General features: G+C 41.9%; 3 protein-coding genes and 1 non-coding gene across 5 annotated transcripts; 2 read left to right on the top strand and 2 right to left on the bottom strand.

The window, feature by feature from the left end:
- The first annotated feature begins 141 nt into the window (after positions 1 to 141).
- Positions 142 to 2,994, top strand: LOC135497936 (uncharacterized). Of its 2 annotated transcripts, none has more exons than XM_064787975.1 (4): positions 142 to 261; positions 928 to 1,063; positions 1,339 to 1,462; positions 1,625 to 2,983. In XM_064787975.1, exons 1-4 carry the CDS (start codon positions 234 to 236, stop codon positions 1,664 to 1,666), a joined length of 330 nt encoding a protein of 109 aa, XP_064644045.1. In that variant the 5' UTR covers positions 142 to 233; the 3' UTR covers positions 1,667 to 2,983. The 2 variants fall into 2 exon arrangements, with proteins under 2 accessions (XP_064644045.1, XP_064644044.1); XM_064787974.1 differs by lacking the exon at positions 142 to 261 and adding an exon at positions 296 to 447 and having other exon boundaries at positions 1,625 to 2,994.
- A 38-nt stretch (positions 2,995 to 3,032) lies between these two features.
- Positions 3,033 to 10,407, bottom strand: LOC135497935 (uncharacterized). The gene is made up of 2 exons (XM_064787973.1): positions 10,293 to 10,407; positions 3,033 to 5,446 (listed from the first exon to the last, which is right to left on the bottom strand). The coding sequence occupies exon 2, from the start codon at positions 5,444 to 5,446 to the stop codon at positions 4,631 to 4,633; it is 816 nt and encodes a 271-aa protein (XP_064644043.1). The 5' UTR covers positions 10,293 to 10,407; the 3' UTR covers positions 3,033 to 4,630.
- On the bottom strand, positions 5,857 to 5,929 carry Trnaf-gaa (transfer RNA phenylalanine (anticodon GAA)). Its single transcript has one exon. It is a non-coding gene; the product is annotated as a tRNA-Phe (tRNA).
- A 956-nt stretch (positions 10,408 to 11,363) lies between the features above and the next one.
- On the top strand, positions 11,364 to 16,918 carry LOC135498471 (DNA replication licensing factor MCM6-like). The gene is made up of 14 exons (XM_064788754.1): positions 11,364 to 11,511; positions 11,918 to 12,061; positions 12,300 to 12,410; positions 12,580 to 12,742; positions 12,905 to 13,044; positions 13,156 to 13,414; positions 13,622 to 13,772; positions 13,953 to 14,094; positions 14,290 to 14,431; positions 14,672 to 14,935; positions 15,143 to 15,271; positions 15,416 to 15,689; positions 15,812 to 16,113; positions 16,466 to 16,918. Exons 1-14 carry the CDS (start codon positions 11,420 to 11,422, stop codon positions 16,601 to 16,603), a joined length of 2,451 nt encoding a protein of 816 aa, XP_064644824.1. The 5' UTR covers positions 11,364 to 11,419; the 3' UTR covers positions 16,604 to 16,918.
- The last annotated feature ends 1,969 nt before the right edge of the window (positions 16,919 to 18,887 follow it).

Below are 18,887 nucleotides of genomic sequence, written 5' to 3'. Positions count from 1 at the left end.
ATATGTGTGATTCAAAACATTTTTTTTGCATGCATTTGCTATCCAAAATACCAAATATCATGCGAATTTGATAAAGATTACGCTGATAAATCGGAAGTCCTTCGTGTTTGTCTGGTGTTTTTCTTTTCTTGACGGTTGGATAGATGGCGTAGCAGCTCCGCGTTTCTAGCATTTGTGTCAAGTTTCATTTTCACTTCTAAAAACACACTTTCCGCCCATTAAGTTGCAAGAATATGGCAGCGGCTCAAGAACCCAACCATAGTGAGATGATGCTTCAAAGATGCTATGAATTTAATTAACAAAACGTGTCCAATAGCTGGCAAAACCAACATAAACCATAACAAAAACAAAACTATAAAAAGGGGGATAGGCCTGTCATGCAGCGCCTGTTGCCTGAATGCTTCACCCTCGGTCACTCGCGCGCAGCATGCTTCGTTTGTGATAATGGTTAGTTGTTTCACTGATGTCGAAGTTATGAAAAAAGTGGATGATTTCAGACACAGAATAGCTCCTAACCCACTCAAACCTATTGCTAGTATGCCAGACAACAACAAGTGAATCACTGAATGAGCCAACTCTTGTCTCACTACGCCTACTACTAGTATTAGCGGCCTATGATGACTGTTCAGATCCAGTTTCTGGTGACCGGGCCTCGTAAAGGTAGTCCATTTCAAGACAAAAAAGGAATGCGTGCTAAAAAGCCCAAATGTTAAAATGACAGGATCAGGAAAAAGTTGTTGGTTGGGAGTCGGCTATCTGCTTCAAATTATACGTTCTTATGCTTTGCTTTGTCTGATTGTACTGTACTACTAAAGAGAAAGTGAAAGTAAATTCAAAATCACTTCTACTTTCTAGCTATTTCATTTGCATCCTTTATTAAAGTTTTTTACCTGTCTTTGCCTTGAAACATTCTTATTTTCTTGTTAGGTATAAACTTGCACTACAAAGAAAATATCATCCGTGTAACCGTTGACATCCCAGGACTCAAGACTATGAGGGCAGGATTCTCTGGGAGAAAACCTGATGAGAGAAGCGTGAAGCTTGATGTCCGTTTTTCTGATGAGTAAGTGGCAATAAGTGCTAATTAGGTGTATCACTGTGTGGCATAGAGAAATCTACACGTTTCTGTTATGGGTTCTCTAGAAATACCAAATCTTAGGTATCATGACTTTATTATTTTATAAAAGTCCAAAATAGACAAAAGTTATTCAGTCACCATGTGTAAAGTCAAGAGGCTCCCTCCTCGCAATTTGAAATGAATATTCTCTATCTGAATCACGATATGTCGGAAGACTGACTGAAAATCATTATTTCAAGATTACTATTTTTTGTTTACAGACGAGTAGAGGTGCAGGCCAAGATCCTGACTGGGACGAGTGCAGGGTCGGAGTACTATGTTGCTTTGGACAAGGATGACTTGAACGTTTATCGCATCATGCCGGAACCAAAAAACCCTTACAAAGTAGGTGTCAGAATGAAGATTTGAGAAATTTAGCCCTTGAATGAATCATTATCATGACTCTGAGAATGTGTGAAGTTTCTAAAGTTTTGAGCATGTAAATCTAAGGTTTTGATAGCGACTCATATTTGTACTAAAAGTTAACTTTTTGCATTTATTTTGCAGGTCCGGGACAATTTAGTCGAACTTTTTATCAAGAAACGTTGAGGGGCGATTCCTGCTTTCGATTGGAGGACACTGTTTTGCCTTTTATATCATTGTCATTGAGATGACCAGCCTATTTATTATGTTCATATCATTTTATTTTATCAATGAAGGACTGTTTTAGGAGTGCAATGAATATAGACTTTTGAGCTGTTTTATTGATTGCTACTTAATTTTATTTGAGATGTATTGCAACTGTGGTTGTCAACATTGATTACTTGTATATTTACTACTTTTGTCTGAGATAATCACGCAACCCATTTTGGTACTGTATTTTTTTGTGTAATACTTTTCTACAGACTTCTTAAAGTATCACTAATGTCGGAACATGGGGCATCATTTCTTGTAATCTCCCTCTACTACGGGTAATCTCACAACTTAAAACTGTGATATCATGATTGGATATATGTGGTCAGGTTGTCCATAACAGAAGTAATCTTTTGCTTGAAGTGTTTACGTAACAAATCTCATATCATTTACTCATTTACTTTTTCATACGGCCTTTTTGCTTTGAAAACTGATTTATTTTGGCTCGGTCGCCACCCTAGAGTTATTTTCTAAGCGAGTTGAATTTCAAACCGCGATCACGTTTACAGGACGGGACATGTATTGTTATCTTGTATGAGAATGGAATCTCCGTTGGTCTCATATTGTCTTCCAATGTCTGCCAAGTTGTATGTGAAAAACAGGTTTCCAAACATTTCTGTGGCAGGTTTGGGCGTGTATGAGTCTACAGCCCATTTGCTTGGGTAATTCCGTGGTGAAGTATGTGTATATGCACTTGTTATTTTGATAGATATCAGGATATAACTTGTCTTCATGAATCCGCACGCACATAGGTTGGCAAAGAAAAGGAAAGTTTGCCAAAGAGAGTGTTGTTACCTGTTGTAATGTGGTTTGCCACAACAAGACTATGAAGTGGGTGGAGTAAGCTGGTACATTATAAGGTTAAGATATGCAATTTTAGTTGCCTAGAAATGATACTCTACATGTTTAGTATAATCTTACAAAATCAGAGTGTTGGCTCATCTCCCTGTTGGGGCACTGGTGCCTCTTTCTAGTGCATGTTGTAGAACCCGGTGAACGTAGCATATTTTTCATTTCTTCATAATATGAACTCTTAGTTAGATTAGAAAAGTAACCATAGGATGTCAGTGAGGACTACGAATGAAAACATTTCAACACGAATGATGATTTTAGTCGGAGCTTACAATCTGCTAAAGAAATATCAGTTGATATCATAGCCCTGTTGGTATCTAAAATTCTTACAACAGAATTAACATTACAATTTATGTTATCTTCCTTCTTGTAAATGCATATCATGTGATCATTTTTATATACATGTAGGTATGTATTATAAAATAACTTTTGTAAGCAGATAATTGTTGAAAGTGTTGTTTTTTCTGTTGGCATAAGTTAGTTTCTGCCCCGTGTTTCAAAATAGTATGACTGGCATTGTGTTTCTACTCAGTTTGAAGTATACTGTGCAAGTGCTGGAAGATGCACATGTTGACAACAACTTTGAAAAAGGAGTAAAGCTTTTCATGGGGTTTCAGGGTGAAAGATCAGTCGTGTGACGGCTGGGCCTGAAGCCTCCATGGGTTTGTCCTTGTAAGGATGCATTTCAAGTTATTGAAAAATTTAGCTGGAATTCCTATTTGAGTTGATAGCAATGTATATTTATCAAAGATGGGAATGCATATTTACACATAATTACATTGCACATGATAAGCCTAACCTTTTCTTAATCTCAGCAAGGTTACAAACTAAAAAAGTGGACTATCGGCAATATAGGGTGTCTCAAATGGCTCTTGTTGTGACTTCTCAATCTGGTTGTGACTTGTCTCAATCTGGTTGTGACTTGTCTCAATCTGGTTGTGACTTGTCTCAATCTGGTTATGACTTGTCTCAATCTGGTTGTGACTTGTCTCAATCTGGTTGTGACTTGTCTCAATCTGGTTATGACTTGTCTCAATCTGGTTGTGACTTGTCTCAATCTGGTTGTGACTTGTCCCAATCTGGTTGTGACTTGTCTCAATCTGGTTATGACTTGTCTCAATCTGGTTGTGACTTGTCTCGGTCTGGTTATCACAGAACAATGGTCACCATGGGGCATCTCTTCCTTGTTGACAATATGGTGAAATGAATGTCTTGGCAGGAGCCAGATTGAACCAGGAAGCTAATGAGAGAACGATGGTCGAAATTTGAAACTTGACAGATTGGCTGTAATTCTCCAGTATGGGCTATTCATTTCATGGACACTTTGGGACACTGTGTTGAGAAAGGCATGGGCAGAAACCCTATCATGAAAACAGATCTACTGTTGAATTGTACTTGAGTTTATCTATCCTTGCCTCTTATTGCTCCTCCCCACACGCACAGAGAAGCTCTCTAAGTGCCGAGTATGAGGCCCTGAAGGTAAGGATGGTTGTCTCTCTTAAAAAAACATGTTTTAAAAACTTTACAATTAGAAAGACCTTGTTAAAAGGCACACATTCACTGTCATCTCTTCTCGACCAGGACAACAGAATAACTCCAAAGATTTCCACAAGACTTGCAGAAAATGTACCAGTCTCGACTCAGTAACGTATTCAACTGAAGCAACTAAGAAGCGTTTGAACGGCTTGTTCACATACAAAATATCTTTCTCTGAGACATCAAAAACTAAGAAATAAGAGACCTGTCGCTGTCTGAGTCTCTCTGAGTATAGGGTTCGAAGCAGGACCTCTTGGTCCCTGTGGTGAGTCAGCATCCGAGCCTTCACAGCCCCAAAGACGAGAATAGTCCGGCTTCCATTAACACATCTTTTTTCCCAGGGACAACTTGTTTCAGAACCTCTAAGTTCGCTGATACTATAGTAATTCTCAAACTACGCAGATGTGGCTGACGGAATCGTCTGTGTGCGGTTTCGCAGGGAAGCACAATCTTCATACAAAGTCGATCATTTCATTGTATCCACAAGACAAACTAATAACGATCGGTTGTGTCTTGAGAGTTCCCGTTCAATAGTTTCGGACTGATTGGTTGTTCACTAATCACAACCTCCTGCTCCACACCAAACTTACAATTGCAAATCCCCCGCGTTTCGTAGTAGACAACCTTCTGATCCGTTTCGTCGGATTCAAACCCACGCCTCTTGGTGAAGATCTTCCTCAAGTCAGAAATAATCACTCTGCATAAGTCCGTGTTGTCCTTCCTAATGTTCACGTACACCTTTCCTCTGAAGTATGTCCTCGCTCTGAATGTGCCCTTGTACTCATCCTCTTTTACAACCAGTTCAACATTTGTCTGCATTTTTGCCGGCACATTAATAACAGTGTCTATGGTCCACGAAATCTCCTGCTCTCGCGTCGTCTCCTCGCTTTTCTCAAAGGACAACTCACTAGACGCCGTGACAGTCGACTCCAAGACTGGGGTTCCAATCTTGAACTCGAATTCAACACCGAAGCAGAAGCCCTTGGTGATGGTACAGGACACCGTCGTCCGGGTGTGACGCGTCGTCGAGACGGAATAACTCATGTCGTTCTCTGTCGTGTTATTGTATTTCGATTTGAAGAGGACTGTGTTTCGTGGCTCGTGTCTCCCAACTGAATCGTCCGGGACATGGAGAGGATCCTCATGCTGGACGCTTAGTTTGGACCTATCCACCCGAATGTCAACCTTATCCCAAGGCAGCTTCGTCTTAAAAGTCTTCTCCAAATGGGTTTGTTCCCTGTCTTCATATATTCCGCGGGCATAATCCAGGATCAGCTCTTCCAAATCGAGGATCTTTCTTTCTGGCATCTGAAAAATATAAACAGGGAAGTCGGCGTTCATTACTCAGTTGCTGTACGGCGGTTCCCTAATGGAAAGCAATTCACCTTCAATCAGTCAGTATCCGTCATCACCCACTTTTAGTTGGAGGGAAGGAGTGACTGACATAAGCGGTGGGTTGGCATACTCAAGGAAACACATAGAAACCTTCGACACAATCAGTCATACCACCCCACCGGCCGCTCTGAGGGCTCCGGCCGGGTCTACTGTAAACTCAGCCAGGAGCCGTAAGGACCTTGCAGCGCCCAAGGACAATATCCTTTTTTATACAGTTTGTATAATGCGAAAATTGACAAGTACATGTATGTATATTTGCAAGAGCAACGCATAAAAAAGGAAGAAAAAATGTATAAAAAGAAAAGAAGCAAAAGACATTTTTTTGCCGAAACCCGGGATCGAACCAGGGACCTTTAGATCTTCAGTCTAACGCTCTCCCAACTGAGCTATTTCGGCTGGTTGGAAATGGGGGCGATATGTAACCACTAACTAATCGACGTCTCTCACTAACCGGTCGGAAGAATTATGATAAAAAGTACATTGCAGATTAGCATAGATTAGCATAATGCGTGTCCCAGAAACCCTCAAAGGAGTACTGATCATAAGTAATGCCATTTATAAACACAGCATTCTCTGATGGCATGCATGATGCACTCGACCAGTACTGTTTTGCTTTGCATGGTGGTAGTTTTTAACAAGCGCATACTCTGTATAGACTCCCAAGGCAGCCCATCTCGTCAACCTAATTTCGTCTCCTTATGGTGAGGAATGAGGCCGGTCCACTGCGTCTGGAGTGTAATACTCTGAGAGGTAACACGCTATAGAGAGGTTACGATTTTCCAACTTAAAGGTAAACATTCCATGAAAAGATATAATTTTTAAGTATGAGTAACATTGTTGGCCAGACCTAAAGATCAACCACATTATTATCGCACCTGTATGGTAAACATGATAATTATGTATCTCATAGCATTTCACTTGCCCTGTGAGTTTCTCAACTAGATAATTCAGCCTATAATCAGTCCCAGGAATACAGGTGTAGGCCCTGGCTCTGCACAAAGTTAACCCTTCCCGTTAGACAAGATGTTACTCTTGATTTCTCACTGGCAAATGTCTCGAACTATTACTCGCAGGTCCGGCTGAGGGAGGACATGTATCCACAGACAGGCTTTATGGCAAAACGATACTGAGGCCATGGGAAATGCCTCATGTTGATGACTGACCCGATTTCCATTTACTGGAACTTGCAGAATCACGTGTTTTCACCAGTAAATCAGGCTGTAAACCGATATTGAATAATGAATAATGAAAAAAAGCCTCATCATCTTTTTAAATCTCTCGGACAGTAAACCGGATCAGCAATTTTATTGTTTCCGTATAACAATGCCATGGCACGCGCTAACCTCGTCCTCAGAAAATTGAACGATAATACATGTACATTCAATGAAGACAGAATAGCGGAGATGTCCAGGGAAAGAGATTTGTCGCGTGCCGCTGCTTTGTTTTGGAACAGATGGGCCACGCCTGCCCGAACACGGTGAATACCATCATATTCATTGAAAAGGGTGTGAAAAGGGTGTGATAGCCTGTGAACCCTACCAAAACTAAAACCCCGGCACGTAAAATGCCCCGAAACAAAGCATTATATACAAAACAACAGCTGAAAACTCGTCTGAGGATCCAGTTTTTCGCAGACGACCCTTTTCGACGACTGCAGCTGTTTATGACGCGTGCATGGCTCGCGTCTGCCCCTTTGTCCCCTTTGGGCAGGTGGGTTTAGAACACAAACCTTAATCAGGGAATCTGCACGAGATAAATTTAGTTTGCAAAATGGAAAATTGAAAACGACCATCAGAAGTGCGTCTATATCGTCCCACGTGAATCTTTGTCCCTTATCGAGGAATAAGTACACTGATATTGAGTTGAGACTTTTTGCAGGAGTGCATTATAGACATTGATATTGAGAGGTGAAGTGTGTGGGGGAATATCGCCAAAGCGTCTTCAGTTTATCTTAATATTGAAGCAACGACGTCGCCAGAAATGATAACAATGGACTGTCGAACTAGGTGTGAGTGACGTAAATCTTTATTTTGGTCTCAAAAAGAATGAAGGTCTGTGTATTTGGCGTTGGGGGAAAGAAGCTCGGGCATTTTTAGGCTATTTTAGATGGCTGACGAAAATAGAGAAACTACCCAGCAACGGCTACTGGATTTAAAGTTGTCAAAAGGGGACAGTTCTTATGTTCTCAAAGTGGCCAGTGTTGCTTTTTGGAAAGGGTTACTATTGTCGCTATTCCAAAAATCCTCAGTCAGAAATCAACCAGGAGCCAAAATCAGTGGGCATTGTCCTTTTGGCATTATTGTTCAGTAGTGTTGCTACCAACTTTTAATCAGGTCTTAGGTGTATCTGGTCAGAAAAGGGGGAATAGACAATGTTGTTTTCATGCAAGCTACCTAAATAGTTGCGCGAGAAAGGGTTAACATTGAAAATTGTTCAGGTGCAGACATCTGGTTTCAAAGGACATCGATTTACCTGCAACACCGTTCAATACATCTAACTGTTCATAAACTGTTCTGTATTGATATGTGAAACTTATTTCGACTTAGTATGTGTGGATCTTAACGTGGATAAAAGGTTTTTATCAAGACGTTTTGCGTAAGACATTATCTGAAACAAAGAACTTTTGGCTTGAAGACATACATTTTCAATAAGAAAGATAAGACCACGGTAACCTAACAGAATGATTGTTATTCGAGTCAAGAAAGCGACACGATATTGGCATATAAGCTTATACAATTACATGCAAATATGGGTGAACCAATAAATTGTAAAACTATATGCATAGTATAAGATAATGTCGTTCTATTTGAGACCCTCATCTAAGATATATAAATACTTCTATCACAATATCAACACAATCACTTTTACTTATTTCCCCTTCAAAGATCCCTTATCAAAACGCTTCGTCTCTTATCCATTTATGGCTAAAGAAGTTGTCTGAATTCTTCTAATTTGAACCCTGATCGTTTATCTTTCAGCTAAATAACACATAAACCGTGTAATTACGTTCATTCTTACAACGATTCCTAATGAAAATAGCTTGGACCCCTGCTCTTCAAGATTTTAAACCCCTTCGAATAACTTTGAAAAGACGGGTTGAACATGAAAATTGCCGTATTGTTTATTGTGTTTATCCAGGTTTTTCAAATACATTGGTCCTTCGCCTGCAAATGTTTCCTGCAAATGATATATGATAAGACATCGAAATGGCTATAGAAGTCTGTTTAGGGATAGGATCGATATATCGATGAAAGCTTTGTCTCTATAAAACTTTCTCCAAAAAAACCTTGGACCTGCCCTTTCACGTGTCCCCTCAGAAACATGCATAGGACCATTTCGGTCTTTGGCATCCAACAGTGCCGAGGGTCCTTCATGCCCCAGCAAGGTCATGTTAGAAAGTAAATAGAAGGGGAAAATGTTGTTGTCGATGCCTTTCATAGGAAATACAACAATACATAACGTAAAAAAGTTAAAATCAGCCATAAACTGGGATAAATATTAGCGAATTAACCCCACCCTGCTGAGACCTCGTGCTGTGATAGCGGATTCGCTCAGCTAAGCGTTGCACTGATTTTTAGTTCTTTGGCATTGATAAAAAAAAACCTATGGATTTCGCATTATAGGTCTAACTATCAGGCTGTTTCAGACGGGGAATCCATGTGAACACGTTCTGAACATGATAGTCCAGGATGGAGTAGCCGAAAAATAGTGGGATCTATTCTTATAGGGATCCTGATGAGCCTGATGTTCAGGGTCGAATTATCGAGAGGCGGAGCGCATTGAAAAACACTGGTTATCAGAATGGGGACAGGACACCTAAGCATTGTCGCATTCTTGTTGGGTCACTGGGTTGGGTTCATTAGATAACACTGTTATTCGGTGACATACCCATTCTGGGCTCAAACTAAACACCATCGATTGGTACATGACTTGTGCAGACATGTGGACACTAGCGGCGTGACAGCTGTTGAAGCATTCGTTCAAGTGTGTGTAAATGTTTTATGATTTTTCAGTGTGTAACAAAGTCACAATGCTAAACACTGATATAGCGAAACAAAAATGAATGCCCTTCGCCCACTGTCCAATCGGAGACACAAGCAACCCCAGCAGTTAACATTACACCCGTAACTCTCTTTCCACGCGAACGATCACCACTTGCGTATCTGGGCAATTATTCAAAATCACAAAAACAGAATCATTTCATGCCAAGCTGCATCGTTTCGTTCTAGTACACCCGGTATTCAAGCGTCTTTTTCGTCTTGCGCGTCCAACTTCTTCCGCATTGACCCACCGTTTCGCGCCAAAAACCTCGCTCGCGGTCCGTGGCTTTTCGGTGAAGACCATCACCTCTTACTCAATGAAATAATTTTCGCTTGTTCAAACGACATCTTCTTTTCAGATATGAGAGTTGCAACCACCATGTTGGTAAAATGGCGGCCTTGTTAACTACTATATACAATGTCCATAATACAGAAAATATTGGACGTATTTAAGTGAGACAGTCGGGTTAGGAAAGGACGTTATTTCCAAACCATGGGAGACAGTTTTCTTGTCGCGGATTCCGATTTCGGTGTAGTTGTTAATTTACCCCTGCCCTTTTCCAATAGAGGATAATGGGCGAATTCATAAACAATTTAAAGAAATTGTAGACAGTTTAAGAGCAAAATATCTTTGTAATGCCAATTGTCATTCACAGACAAAATGCCAAAAAAGCAAACAAAATGTAAAATCAGTCACAACATAAAAGGGTATCCCCTACCTTGATGATCAGGGCGCCGAAGTCCTAAGAATTATAACTGTAAAACGTAAACAAACTCCTCTGCGAAAAATTACAATCCTCCTCTCTCAATTTCTCCACCTTGTGATGAATCGCTCTGACGAACCGAATATTTTATACCAATTATCCGGCTCGTGCCAATCACAGTGCGCGTTGGGCGTGACGTCACATGCCTAATGAGCAACAGCATGTTGAGCTGGCAGGTTGTCATAAACGTATGACCCCTTTGTTATAGTTTGTGTCATAAACGTCTTCCTTTTGTTCAGATTTTGGCCCGAGGATCTGTGTTTGCTTTGGGGCACATCTATAATATGTCGAGTTCGGCGTTGTTTTCTTGTCAGTGTCTCTGGGTGAATGTGTGAAGACCCCCTTTCCTGTCTTCCTGACTCTGGATCTGGCGGTGATTAAGGATGGTGTGGCCATTTCGATAATCTGTTTTCATAATCATTCCCACTTACCAGGCCAAGTGGCGACCTGATGACACCAAAACTGACAACTAACATTGTCCCCGCTAATCTGAACAACACAATTCTTCAAGGGAGACTATAGTTTGCTGACTTTATTTGACATTCTGTCAAAATTATATGTAAGTTGTCACTTCGTCCATCCTTTGGGACATTACGCCGACGGAACCTGACGTTCGGATAACTTTTGAGGGCCACTCAAAAATTGAGGTGACGGCACGTGTTTTTAAAGGGTTAATTAAACCCCTTATCGGCCAATTAATTGTGAATTGTTAATCAAACTGAATGGCACTACTTGTTTATCTAGCAAGCGACAATAACTGAGTGATGTCAGAGGGCCTAATCGGGGATTTTACCCTAATTAGAGTAATTGGTTTTTCGCTGTAGAGAAATTATCCGATTCTTAGCCGCAAATTAAAAGATCTGCAGCTCCTAAACACGATGACTTACTGTTAAGGTCCAAATGAAGACATCAGCCTGTGCGACAAATACGTCTGTCAGGCCGAGACAGAATTTAGCTTGGTTAGTTCGCACCGACAACCACAACGTCAAAAACCACGTGGGTCAATTTGGCGGGAAAGCCTATTATTGTCATTTTGCCTGTTGATTTACTCATTTCTCCCGTAAAAACATAAAAATACAGCCATGGATGTGGCTGATCAGGCTGTTCGAACCAACCAAGTGAAAGATCAGGTTGGCGAGCGGTGCCAAAAGCTATTTCAAGACTTTTTAGAAGAGTAAGCTTGTAGAAAACTTACTTTGAAAAAAGTGTCTGAACGAAAAGTGGTGTTGTTGACATTTAAAAATGGCTGATGTGTACAGTGTGTATCAATAAAAGTGATCTCAGATATGAATTTAACACAGGTGATGAGCCAACAATGCATTCTGTGACATGATTGTCTGTAGGTGTTCAGCTGACTAGGGTGTCCTGGCGCCTAGCGTGATGATAGGTTGATCTGAAAGTGGTTGAGAGGTTTTGCAAGGCTAAGCCGTTGCTGGTTGGTGGGTCTGTCACCTCGGAGCGGGAGCTGGAGGTGGCGCCTTTGGCTTTGGTTGAGTTTCATTCATTATCATGCATTTGCCAATGGAATTACACTGTAGACCTTCATAATAGGCCCTTCTGATATTTTGTTCGCATTCCAGGTTCTCTGTCAATAACGAACTGAAGTATGTTCCGGAAGCACAAGAACTGATTCGACCTGAGAGGAACACATTGTCTGTCAGCTTTGAAGATGTGGAGAAATATAACCAGCAGCTGGCTACAACTATCATGGAAGAATATTACAGGTATTAGAACAAGGGGGACTTGTCACCAAATAAGACTTAGAGACTGACCTTGGGCAAACCCTATCTTTCAAAGTGTCATAATCACAAGAAGGAGTTCATGGGCATCCAACCTTATGCCCCAGTGAGACCATGTTGCCACCAGTTGAGGCTTTCCTTCTTCCTAGCGCATGCTGGTGACTTCAAAGAAGACAGCTTCTGTTGATGAAACTGACGCATCATAATTTCCCTTCAATTCCAGGGTTTATCCATTCATATGCCGTGCGGTGAGGAACTTCGCTCAGGACCATGGACAGGTGCCGCCATCAAAAGAATTCTATGTTAGCTTTACAGAAGTGCCAACGCGGCTCAAGTAAGTCAAGGTTTTGGATCTAGGGCGGTCGGTATTGAAGAGTGGTCAAAGATTTAGTTGACTAGTTACAGGAAAAGGGAAGCAGAAAACTAATAAGAAAGATGAAGTTTTGTTCTAGTGCAGTTTTTGTATATTCATAACTAAAACTGATTCATATTTTGTGTTTTAGGGTGCGAGATATGTTGACATCAAAAGTTGGCACCCTTTTAAAAATCACAGGTCAAGTGGTGCGGACACATCCTGTTCATCCAGAGCTTGTCTCGGGGACATTCTTATGTCGCGATTGTCAGACTGTCATCAAGGATGTGGAGCAACAGTTCAAATACACACAGGTAGGAAAGATCACAATGAATCTGGCCGAGAACATCTCTAAAATATTGTTAAACAGCTTTGTCTGTGTACCAGGGCTCCAACCTGTGTCTTGCTTTATTGCTTGCCAAGTCTAGGAAAGTCATTGTGGAAGAGTATAAAGTTTTTAAACTCTTTGATTTCAGCCGTCAATTTGTAGGAACCCAGTCTGCAGCAACAGAGCAAGGTTCATTCTTGATGTCAATAAATCGCGCTTTGTTGATTTTCAAAAAGTGCGCATCCAGGAGACACAGGCTGAACTTCCAAGGGGTAGCATTCCAAGGAGGTGAGTGTCCTAGGCTCATCTACGATAAAACTAGCTGCCAAAACACTAATTTTAGTAGTTGATCTTCATTTCATTCTGGTGATGGTATTAAAGTTGTCAACTCTCTTTCAGTGTTGAGGTCATCTTGAGAGCAGAAGCGGTGGAAACGGCCCAGGCCGGTGACAAATGTGACTTCACAGGGACACTCATTGTGGTACCAGATGTGTCCATGATGTCCATGCCAGGTGCTCGAGCTGAGAGTGCAGCAAGGACGAAGGGGAATGAAGGCTACGAGAGTGAGGGGGTCAGAGGGTTGAAGGCACTTGGTGTGAGGGACTTGACCTACCGGCTGGCATTCTTGTGCTGTACTGTGGAGTCAACAAACCCCAGAGTGAGTTCCAGTAACGTCAGCAAGCTGATTGTCAGACAAACTTAGGTTTGCTCATTGCGTACTTCAGTGAACTAAGTATTAATCTAGAAGAGTAACTCATGTGCTGCTGCTTTCTTGCGGTCTTTATGCTCAATCAACCAGACGTCATCTAAACCACAGCCACAACGTGGAGAGAGCGAGCTACAATTACATTTCGCCTCTTTTCAGTTCCACGGCCATGCAAACCCTGATGAAGAAATCACAATAGATACAATAAAAAAACAAATGACAGCCGAAGAATGGAAGAAGATCTATGACATGAGTCAGGACAAGACACTTTACCACAATCTCTGTTCAAGTTTGTTCCCAACTATTCATGGTAAGAAAGTTAGATACTTGATGTTTGATTCTTCTTTTTCATGTGTTCTGTTATTGGCCTGAGGACTTTTCCATACCAATCAAAATGTAATTTCACATCCAAAGTTATCACTGGATCACCCATTGCTGTACAAGTTATCTTCTTATTAGTCATAATGATTCAAATGCTTCTTTTTCCCAGGCAATGATGAGGTGAAGCGAGGAATCTTGCTCATGTTGTTTGGTGGCGTTCCCAAGGTGACGTCAGAGGGCACGAATCTCCGTGGTGATATCAATGTTTGTGTGGTTGGCGATCCAAGTACGGCCAAAAGCCAGTTCTTGAAGTAAGTAGAATCACTGATTTGGATGAATCTCTCTATGATCTTGTTTGAGGTACAGAGCGGTGTGACTCAATTGATTGTATCATCTGCTCCCTATGGCAAAGAAGAAAACCTTTTTTGGATAGCTTGAATTAATACCAAAAGAGATGATAAAAAGATGACAACTAAACCTTTTCATCATTCTGTGACCTTTTCCAGGCAAGTTGAGGAGTTCTCACCGCGTGCTGTCTATACGAGTGGCAAGGCGAGTACCGCCGCCGGTCTCACTGCCGCTGTCGTCCGAGATGAGGAGACCAACGAATTTGTTATTGAGGCGGGCGCCCTCATGCTGGCTGATAATGTAAGTTTGTGGCATGGTGGTGGAAACTGTGTGCTAGTAGTCTAGTTGCTAGTGCTCGTCTTAATAGTTGGTATTGTAATAGTACATGAAGAAGATGCGTCAAAAAGTATGAAGATAGATGGGCAATGTTTTGTGGTTCAGATGTGGTGTGGAATCTTCCATGTTTTACTGTTGGAGGGTCCTGAATCATCGAATAAGTGGGTGGTTTAAGGTGTATTGAATTTCAATCTGTTCATTCAGGGTGTCTGCTGCATTGATGAATTTGATAAAATGGATCCTAGGGACCAGGTTGCAATCCACGAGGCAATGGAGCAGCAGACGATCTCCATCACCAAGGCTGGCGTCAAGGCGACCTTGAATGCACGGACGTCCATCTTGGCTGCAGCTAACCCTATCGGTGGACGATACGACCGCAGCAAGTCACTGAAACAGAATATTACGCTGACAGCACCGATTATGTCTCGGTTTGATTTGTTTTTCATCTTGGTGGACGAGTGCAACGAAGTAAGGAATATAAGTTATAAAAGTCCTTTGTACATAAAGAGACCGTCTCTCTTGCAGTGATGATAGATGATGTTATAGATATCTAAAGCTGTCCTTCATATCCGAAGTTAGTGTTTTGATTGGCTCTGTAGACTGAGAATTTGCTTGGTTCAAAATCTTCATTTTCCCGTTTGTACATTACCATACTATAATCATCAATGTTTCTAGGTCACAGACTATGCCATTGCCCGACGGATTGTTGACCTCCATGCCCGCCAAGATGAGTCTATTGAGAGAGTCTACTCATTAGATGATATTCAGAGGTACCTGACATTCGCTAGACAGTTCAAACCAAAGGTGAGTATCATTGAAAGAAAGGAACAGAATAGCTCATTTTGTACCACTGGTTGTCTATGATGCTGTCAGGGCCCACATTTGTAGCTCGAAGGTGACTCTGGGGTCTTTCCTTTTCCTATTAGACTATTTTTCCAATTCTTTCAGATTACGAAAGATTCAGAGGACTACATGGTGGAGGAATACAAGCGATTGAGGCAGCGTGATGGGTGTGGTACGACAAAGTCATCGTGGCGTATCACGGTGCGACAGCTGGAGAGTATGATCCGTCTGTCGGAGGGCATGGCCAGGATGCACTGCCAGGACGAGGTCCAACCAAAGCATGTGAAGGAAGCGTTCCGGCTGCTCAACAAGTCCATCATCCGGGTCGAACAGCCTGATATTCATTTGGAAGAAGAGGAAGATGAGCCTATGGAATTAGGTAATTATATTGGTCAAAAAATCAATGCATTTTGCAAACAGATCTTAGTCAATTCAACATGTTTATTACATATCTTCATTATAGTGAAACCTTGACAATGTCTTCGCTTGTTTTCACTTCAGACGACAAAGAGAAGCCACAAGAGGAAGAAGTAGTGACTCCAGAACCTGTCCCTGAGGCGGACAAGACTAAGAAGGTTGGCATGAAGCTCACGTATGAGGACTACAAGACCATGGCCAACCTCCTCACCATGTTCATGCGCAGACATGAAGAGAAGGCAGAGGAATCTGAACAGGCTGGTCTCCGTCGCGGTGACATCGTCAACTGGTACTTGAAGGAGATCGAACATGAGATTGAAACAGAGGCTGAACTGATCGAGAAGAAGACACTGGTAGAGAAGGTGATCTTCCGCTTGATCCATCATGTAAGTTATTGACGATGATTATTGCTGCTCGGGTTGTTGTTATGGGTTAGAGAGAAAAAGAGATGCTGTGAGCAGCTTTGAGACTGACCTGGGTCAATATGATGCATGGTAGAAGCATTAGGGGACATCTCTGTTTAGCCCTGAATTAGCCCCCCTTTATATAAGATACAGACTTTGGTTCCAAATTTGCCATATCCTTTCAATTTGAACTCTGTAATCAGGTCACTGTTCTATTGAGGGCAGCAATTGTTGGTCTGATGGGTGTCCTTATTAGAAGGGTTGTTCTATATTATCACTGGAAGTAACGTTGATCTCCAATTGTTCTTATATCTTCTCTCTCTCGACACTTCAGGATCACGTGATCATTGAGCTGAAGGGGACAGCACTTCGAGGTCTCGTAAAAGGCAAGGGAGATGTAGGAGAGACGCCCGAGGATATCGACCCACTGCTGGTGGTCCATCCAAACTACATTGTCGAGGGCACAATCTGAGAACCAGATATTGATCCCAGGAGACGGGGAAATGTGTTTTGAAATGTGACTTTTGAACAATGTCTGTAACAGCTCTGAGAGAGAAATTCGATTATGTCTTCAAGACCTGTGCTTACCATTTTTGTGTTCAGTGACTTTACTTCACTTTTGTTGGTCAATGACGATTTAAACAGGAATTTGTACATCAGGGAGCATCATGATTTATTCAAAGTGCCACCATGTCTGAAGAACTAAGAGCTCTTCAGCCTTTCATTTGTGCTTCCATTATTTTCAAATTCTTGTAAAGTATTTGAGTGAAACCTGATGAATAAACTACTGTCATCTCAAATGAAGAATGCGTTGTTCATTTCTTCCAAAATATTCACTGCAGTCACGACATTCAATGAAGCATGCCACGACTGGCCTGTGCACTTGAAGACGGGCCCAAGTACCCTCTTTTACTTGGCAACTCGAGACAGTAGCCAACTTGAAGCAGGGCTCTTGTAGCTGAGGTACCTCATGTACCTAGGACATCGGAACCCTCTGGTCTCTGGCAGAGCTTCTACATGAATCTCACTGTTCACTTGAAGACAGGCCCAAGTATCCTCCCTTACCCTCCCTTACTTGGCAACTCGAGACAGTAGCCAACTTGAAACAGCCCATGAAGCTGAGGTACCTCATGTAGCAAGGACATCGGAACCCTCTGGTCTCTGACAGAGCTTCCACATGAATCTCACTGTGCACTTGAAGACCTAAGTACCCTCCCTTACTTGGCAACTCGAGACAGTAGCCAACTTGAAGCAGGGCTCTTGTAGCTGACGTACCTCATGTACCTTGGACATCGGAACCCTCTGGTCCCTGGCAGAGCTTCTACATGAATCTCACTGTTCACTTGAAGACAGGCTCAAGTATCCTCCCTTACCCTCCCTTACTTGGCAACTCGAGACAGTAGCCAACTTGAAGCAGCTAATGTAGCTGAGGTACTTCATATACCTAGGACATCAAGATCCTTCGGTCACAGAGCTTCTATTTTATTGTACTCTTGAAGACAGGCCCAAGTACCTTCACTGGACAACTCAAGACAGTAGCTATACTCAGAGCAGCTCATGTATCCGAGGTACCCGGGTCAACAGCAGGATCCTTCGTCTCTGGCAGAGAGACCATCCACTCTTGAAGACAGGCCCAAGGACCCTAATTGGAACCTCAAGTAACCAAGCAGTGGTTGTAGCCAAAGTAAGATATATACCTGTAAACCTCATGTACCTGAACAGCATCAAGACCAATCTGCCTCTGCTAAAGTTTCCTTGTTGTGTCCTTGAAGACAGGTCCAACTGTGCCGACTTGACAAATCTTGAGGCAACAGATTGTTTCGTAAGGGTATTCGGCCGTAGAGACATAGTCAGCTGAGGGGACTTCTTTTGCAAGTATCCAAGGCAAACAAATGTTTATGCTATAAAATGGTATTTATTTTGATTAATCTGTACAGACGACTTGGGGCCGCCATCTTGGCACGACGTTCACCACCTGAGAACCTGGGCATGTGCAACGGTGGATTCAGCGAAAACGACACAAGGTTTTTATATAAAACGTACCCAAACAAGAATTCAACTGTGTACTGTACAAGTTTGTGTTTGAATCACGGATTCAATGAAACTTGGATAGTTTTTAAAGACTGAGATAGAAAACAGATGGAATCTTTAACTTCATAACTTTTTAATGCTGTAACAAATGAAATGGCCAGGGCCATTGTGCTCACCTCATGTGGAGGAAAGATGGATAAAGAGCATGGTCTTGTGTCATGTAGTGTTAGGTTTGATGTAGGTCCAAGCAATTACAATTTCCCCAAAATGGCCAATTTACAGTACATTCGACCTCTGTGACCTTGAAAAGTAGGTCAAATCAAAGAAGACCCGGGTGACACATTGAATGGTTGTTAGAATTAGATGTCCCTATGATATAAAATTGGTGCCAATCAGGCAAGTCATTACTAGGAATAATGGCATTTTGAAGAATTTAGGATTTGGCCCCCTCCCTGGAGGCCAAACGGCAAATCAGATCGCACCAAACTTCGGTACCTGAGATCACCTGACCAAGGGGTACATGTGTACTCAATTTGTGATCAATAGTCATTGCAGTTAAGAAACGTGCCATAGTTACGGCCTGACGGCGAATTTACGCCATTTGACCTCTGTGACCTTGACAAGAAGGTCAAATTAAAAACCTGTGTGACATATACTGTATGGTGGTTAGATGTACCCATGATATCAAATTGGTGGCAATCGGGCAAGAAGTTAAGGAATAATCA

This window comes from Lineus longissimus, chromosome 13, assembly GCF_910592395.1.
Source record: "Lineus longissimus chromosome 13, tnLinLong1.2, whole genome shotgun sequence".
Lineage (NCBI taxonomy): Eukaryota > Metazoa > Nemertea > Pilidiophora > Heteronemertea > Lineidae > Lineus > Lineus longissimus.
The sequence above is the reverse complement of the archived record's forward strand: the minus strand, read 5'-3'. Positions and strand labels throughout refer to the sequence as shown.

Excerpts from the sequence above, each read along its gene's own strand:
- LOC135498471 (XM_064788754.1), top strand. The coding sequence starts at position 11,420 with ATGGATGTGGCTGATCAGGCTGTTCGAACCAACCAAGTGAAAGATCAG. Across the intron at positions 12,743-12,904 it reads AACAGTTCAAATACACACAG|CCGTCAATTTGTAGGAACCC; the intron begins GTAGGAAAGATC and ends CTTTGATTTCAG. Across the intron at positions 14,432-14,671 it reads CCCTCATGCTGGCTGATAAT|GGTGTCTGCTGCATTGATGA; the intron begins GTAAGTTTGTGG and ends CTGTTCATTCAG.
- LOC135497936 (XM_064787974.1), top strand. The coding sequence starts at position 378 with ATGCAGCGCCTGTTGCCTGAATGCTTCACCCTCGGTCACTCGCGCGCA. Across the intron at positions 1,064-1,338 it reads GATGTCCGTTTTTCTGATGA|ACGAGTAGAGGTGCAGGCCA; the intron begins GTAAGTGGCAAT and ends TTTTGTTTACAG. Across the intron at positions 1,463-1,624 it reads AACCAAAAAACCCTTACAAA|GTCCGGGACAATTTAGTCGA; the intron begins GTAGGTGTCAGA and ends TTTATTTTGCAG.
- LOC135497935 (XM_064787973.1), bottom strand. The coding sequence starts at position 5,446 with ATGCCAGAAAGAAAGATCCTCGATTTGGAAGAGCTGATCCTGGATTAT.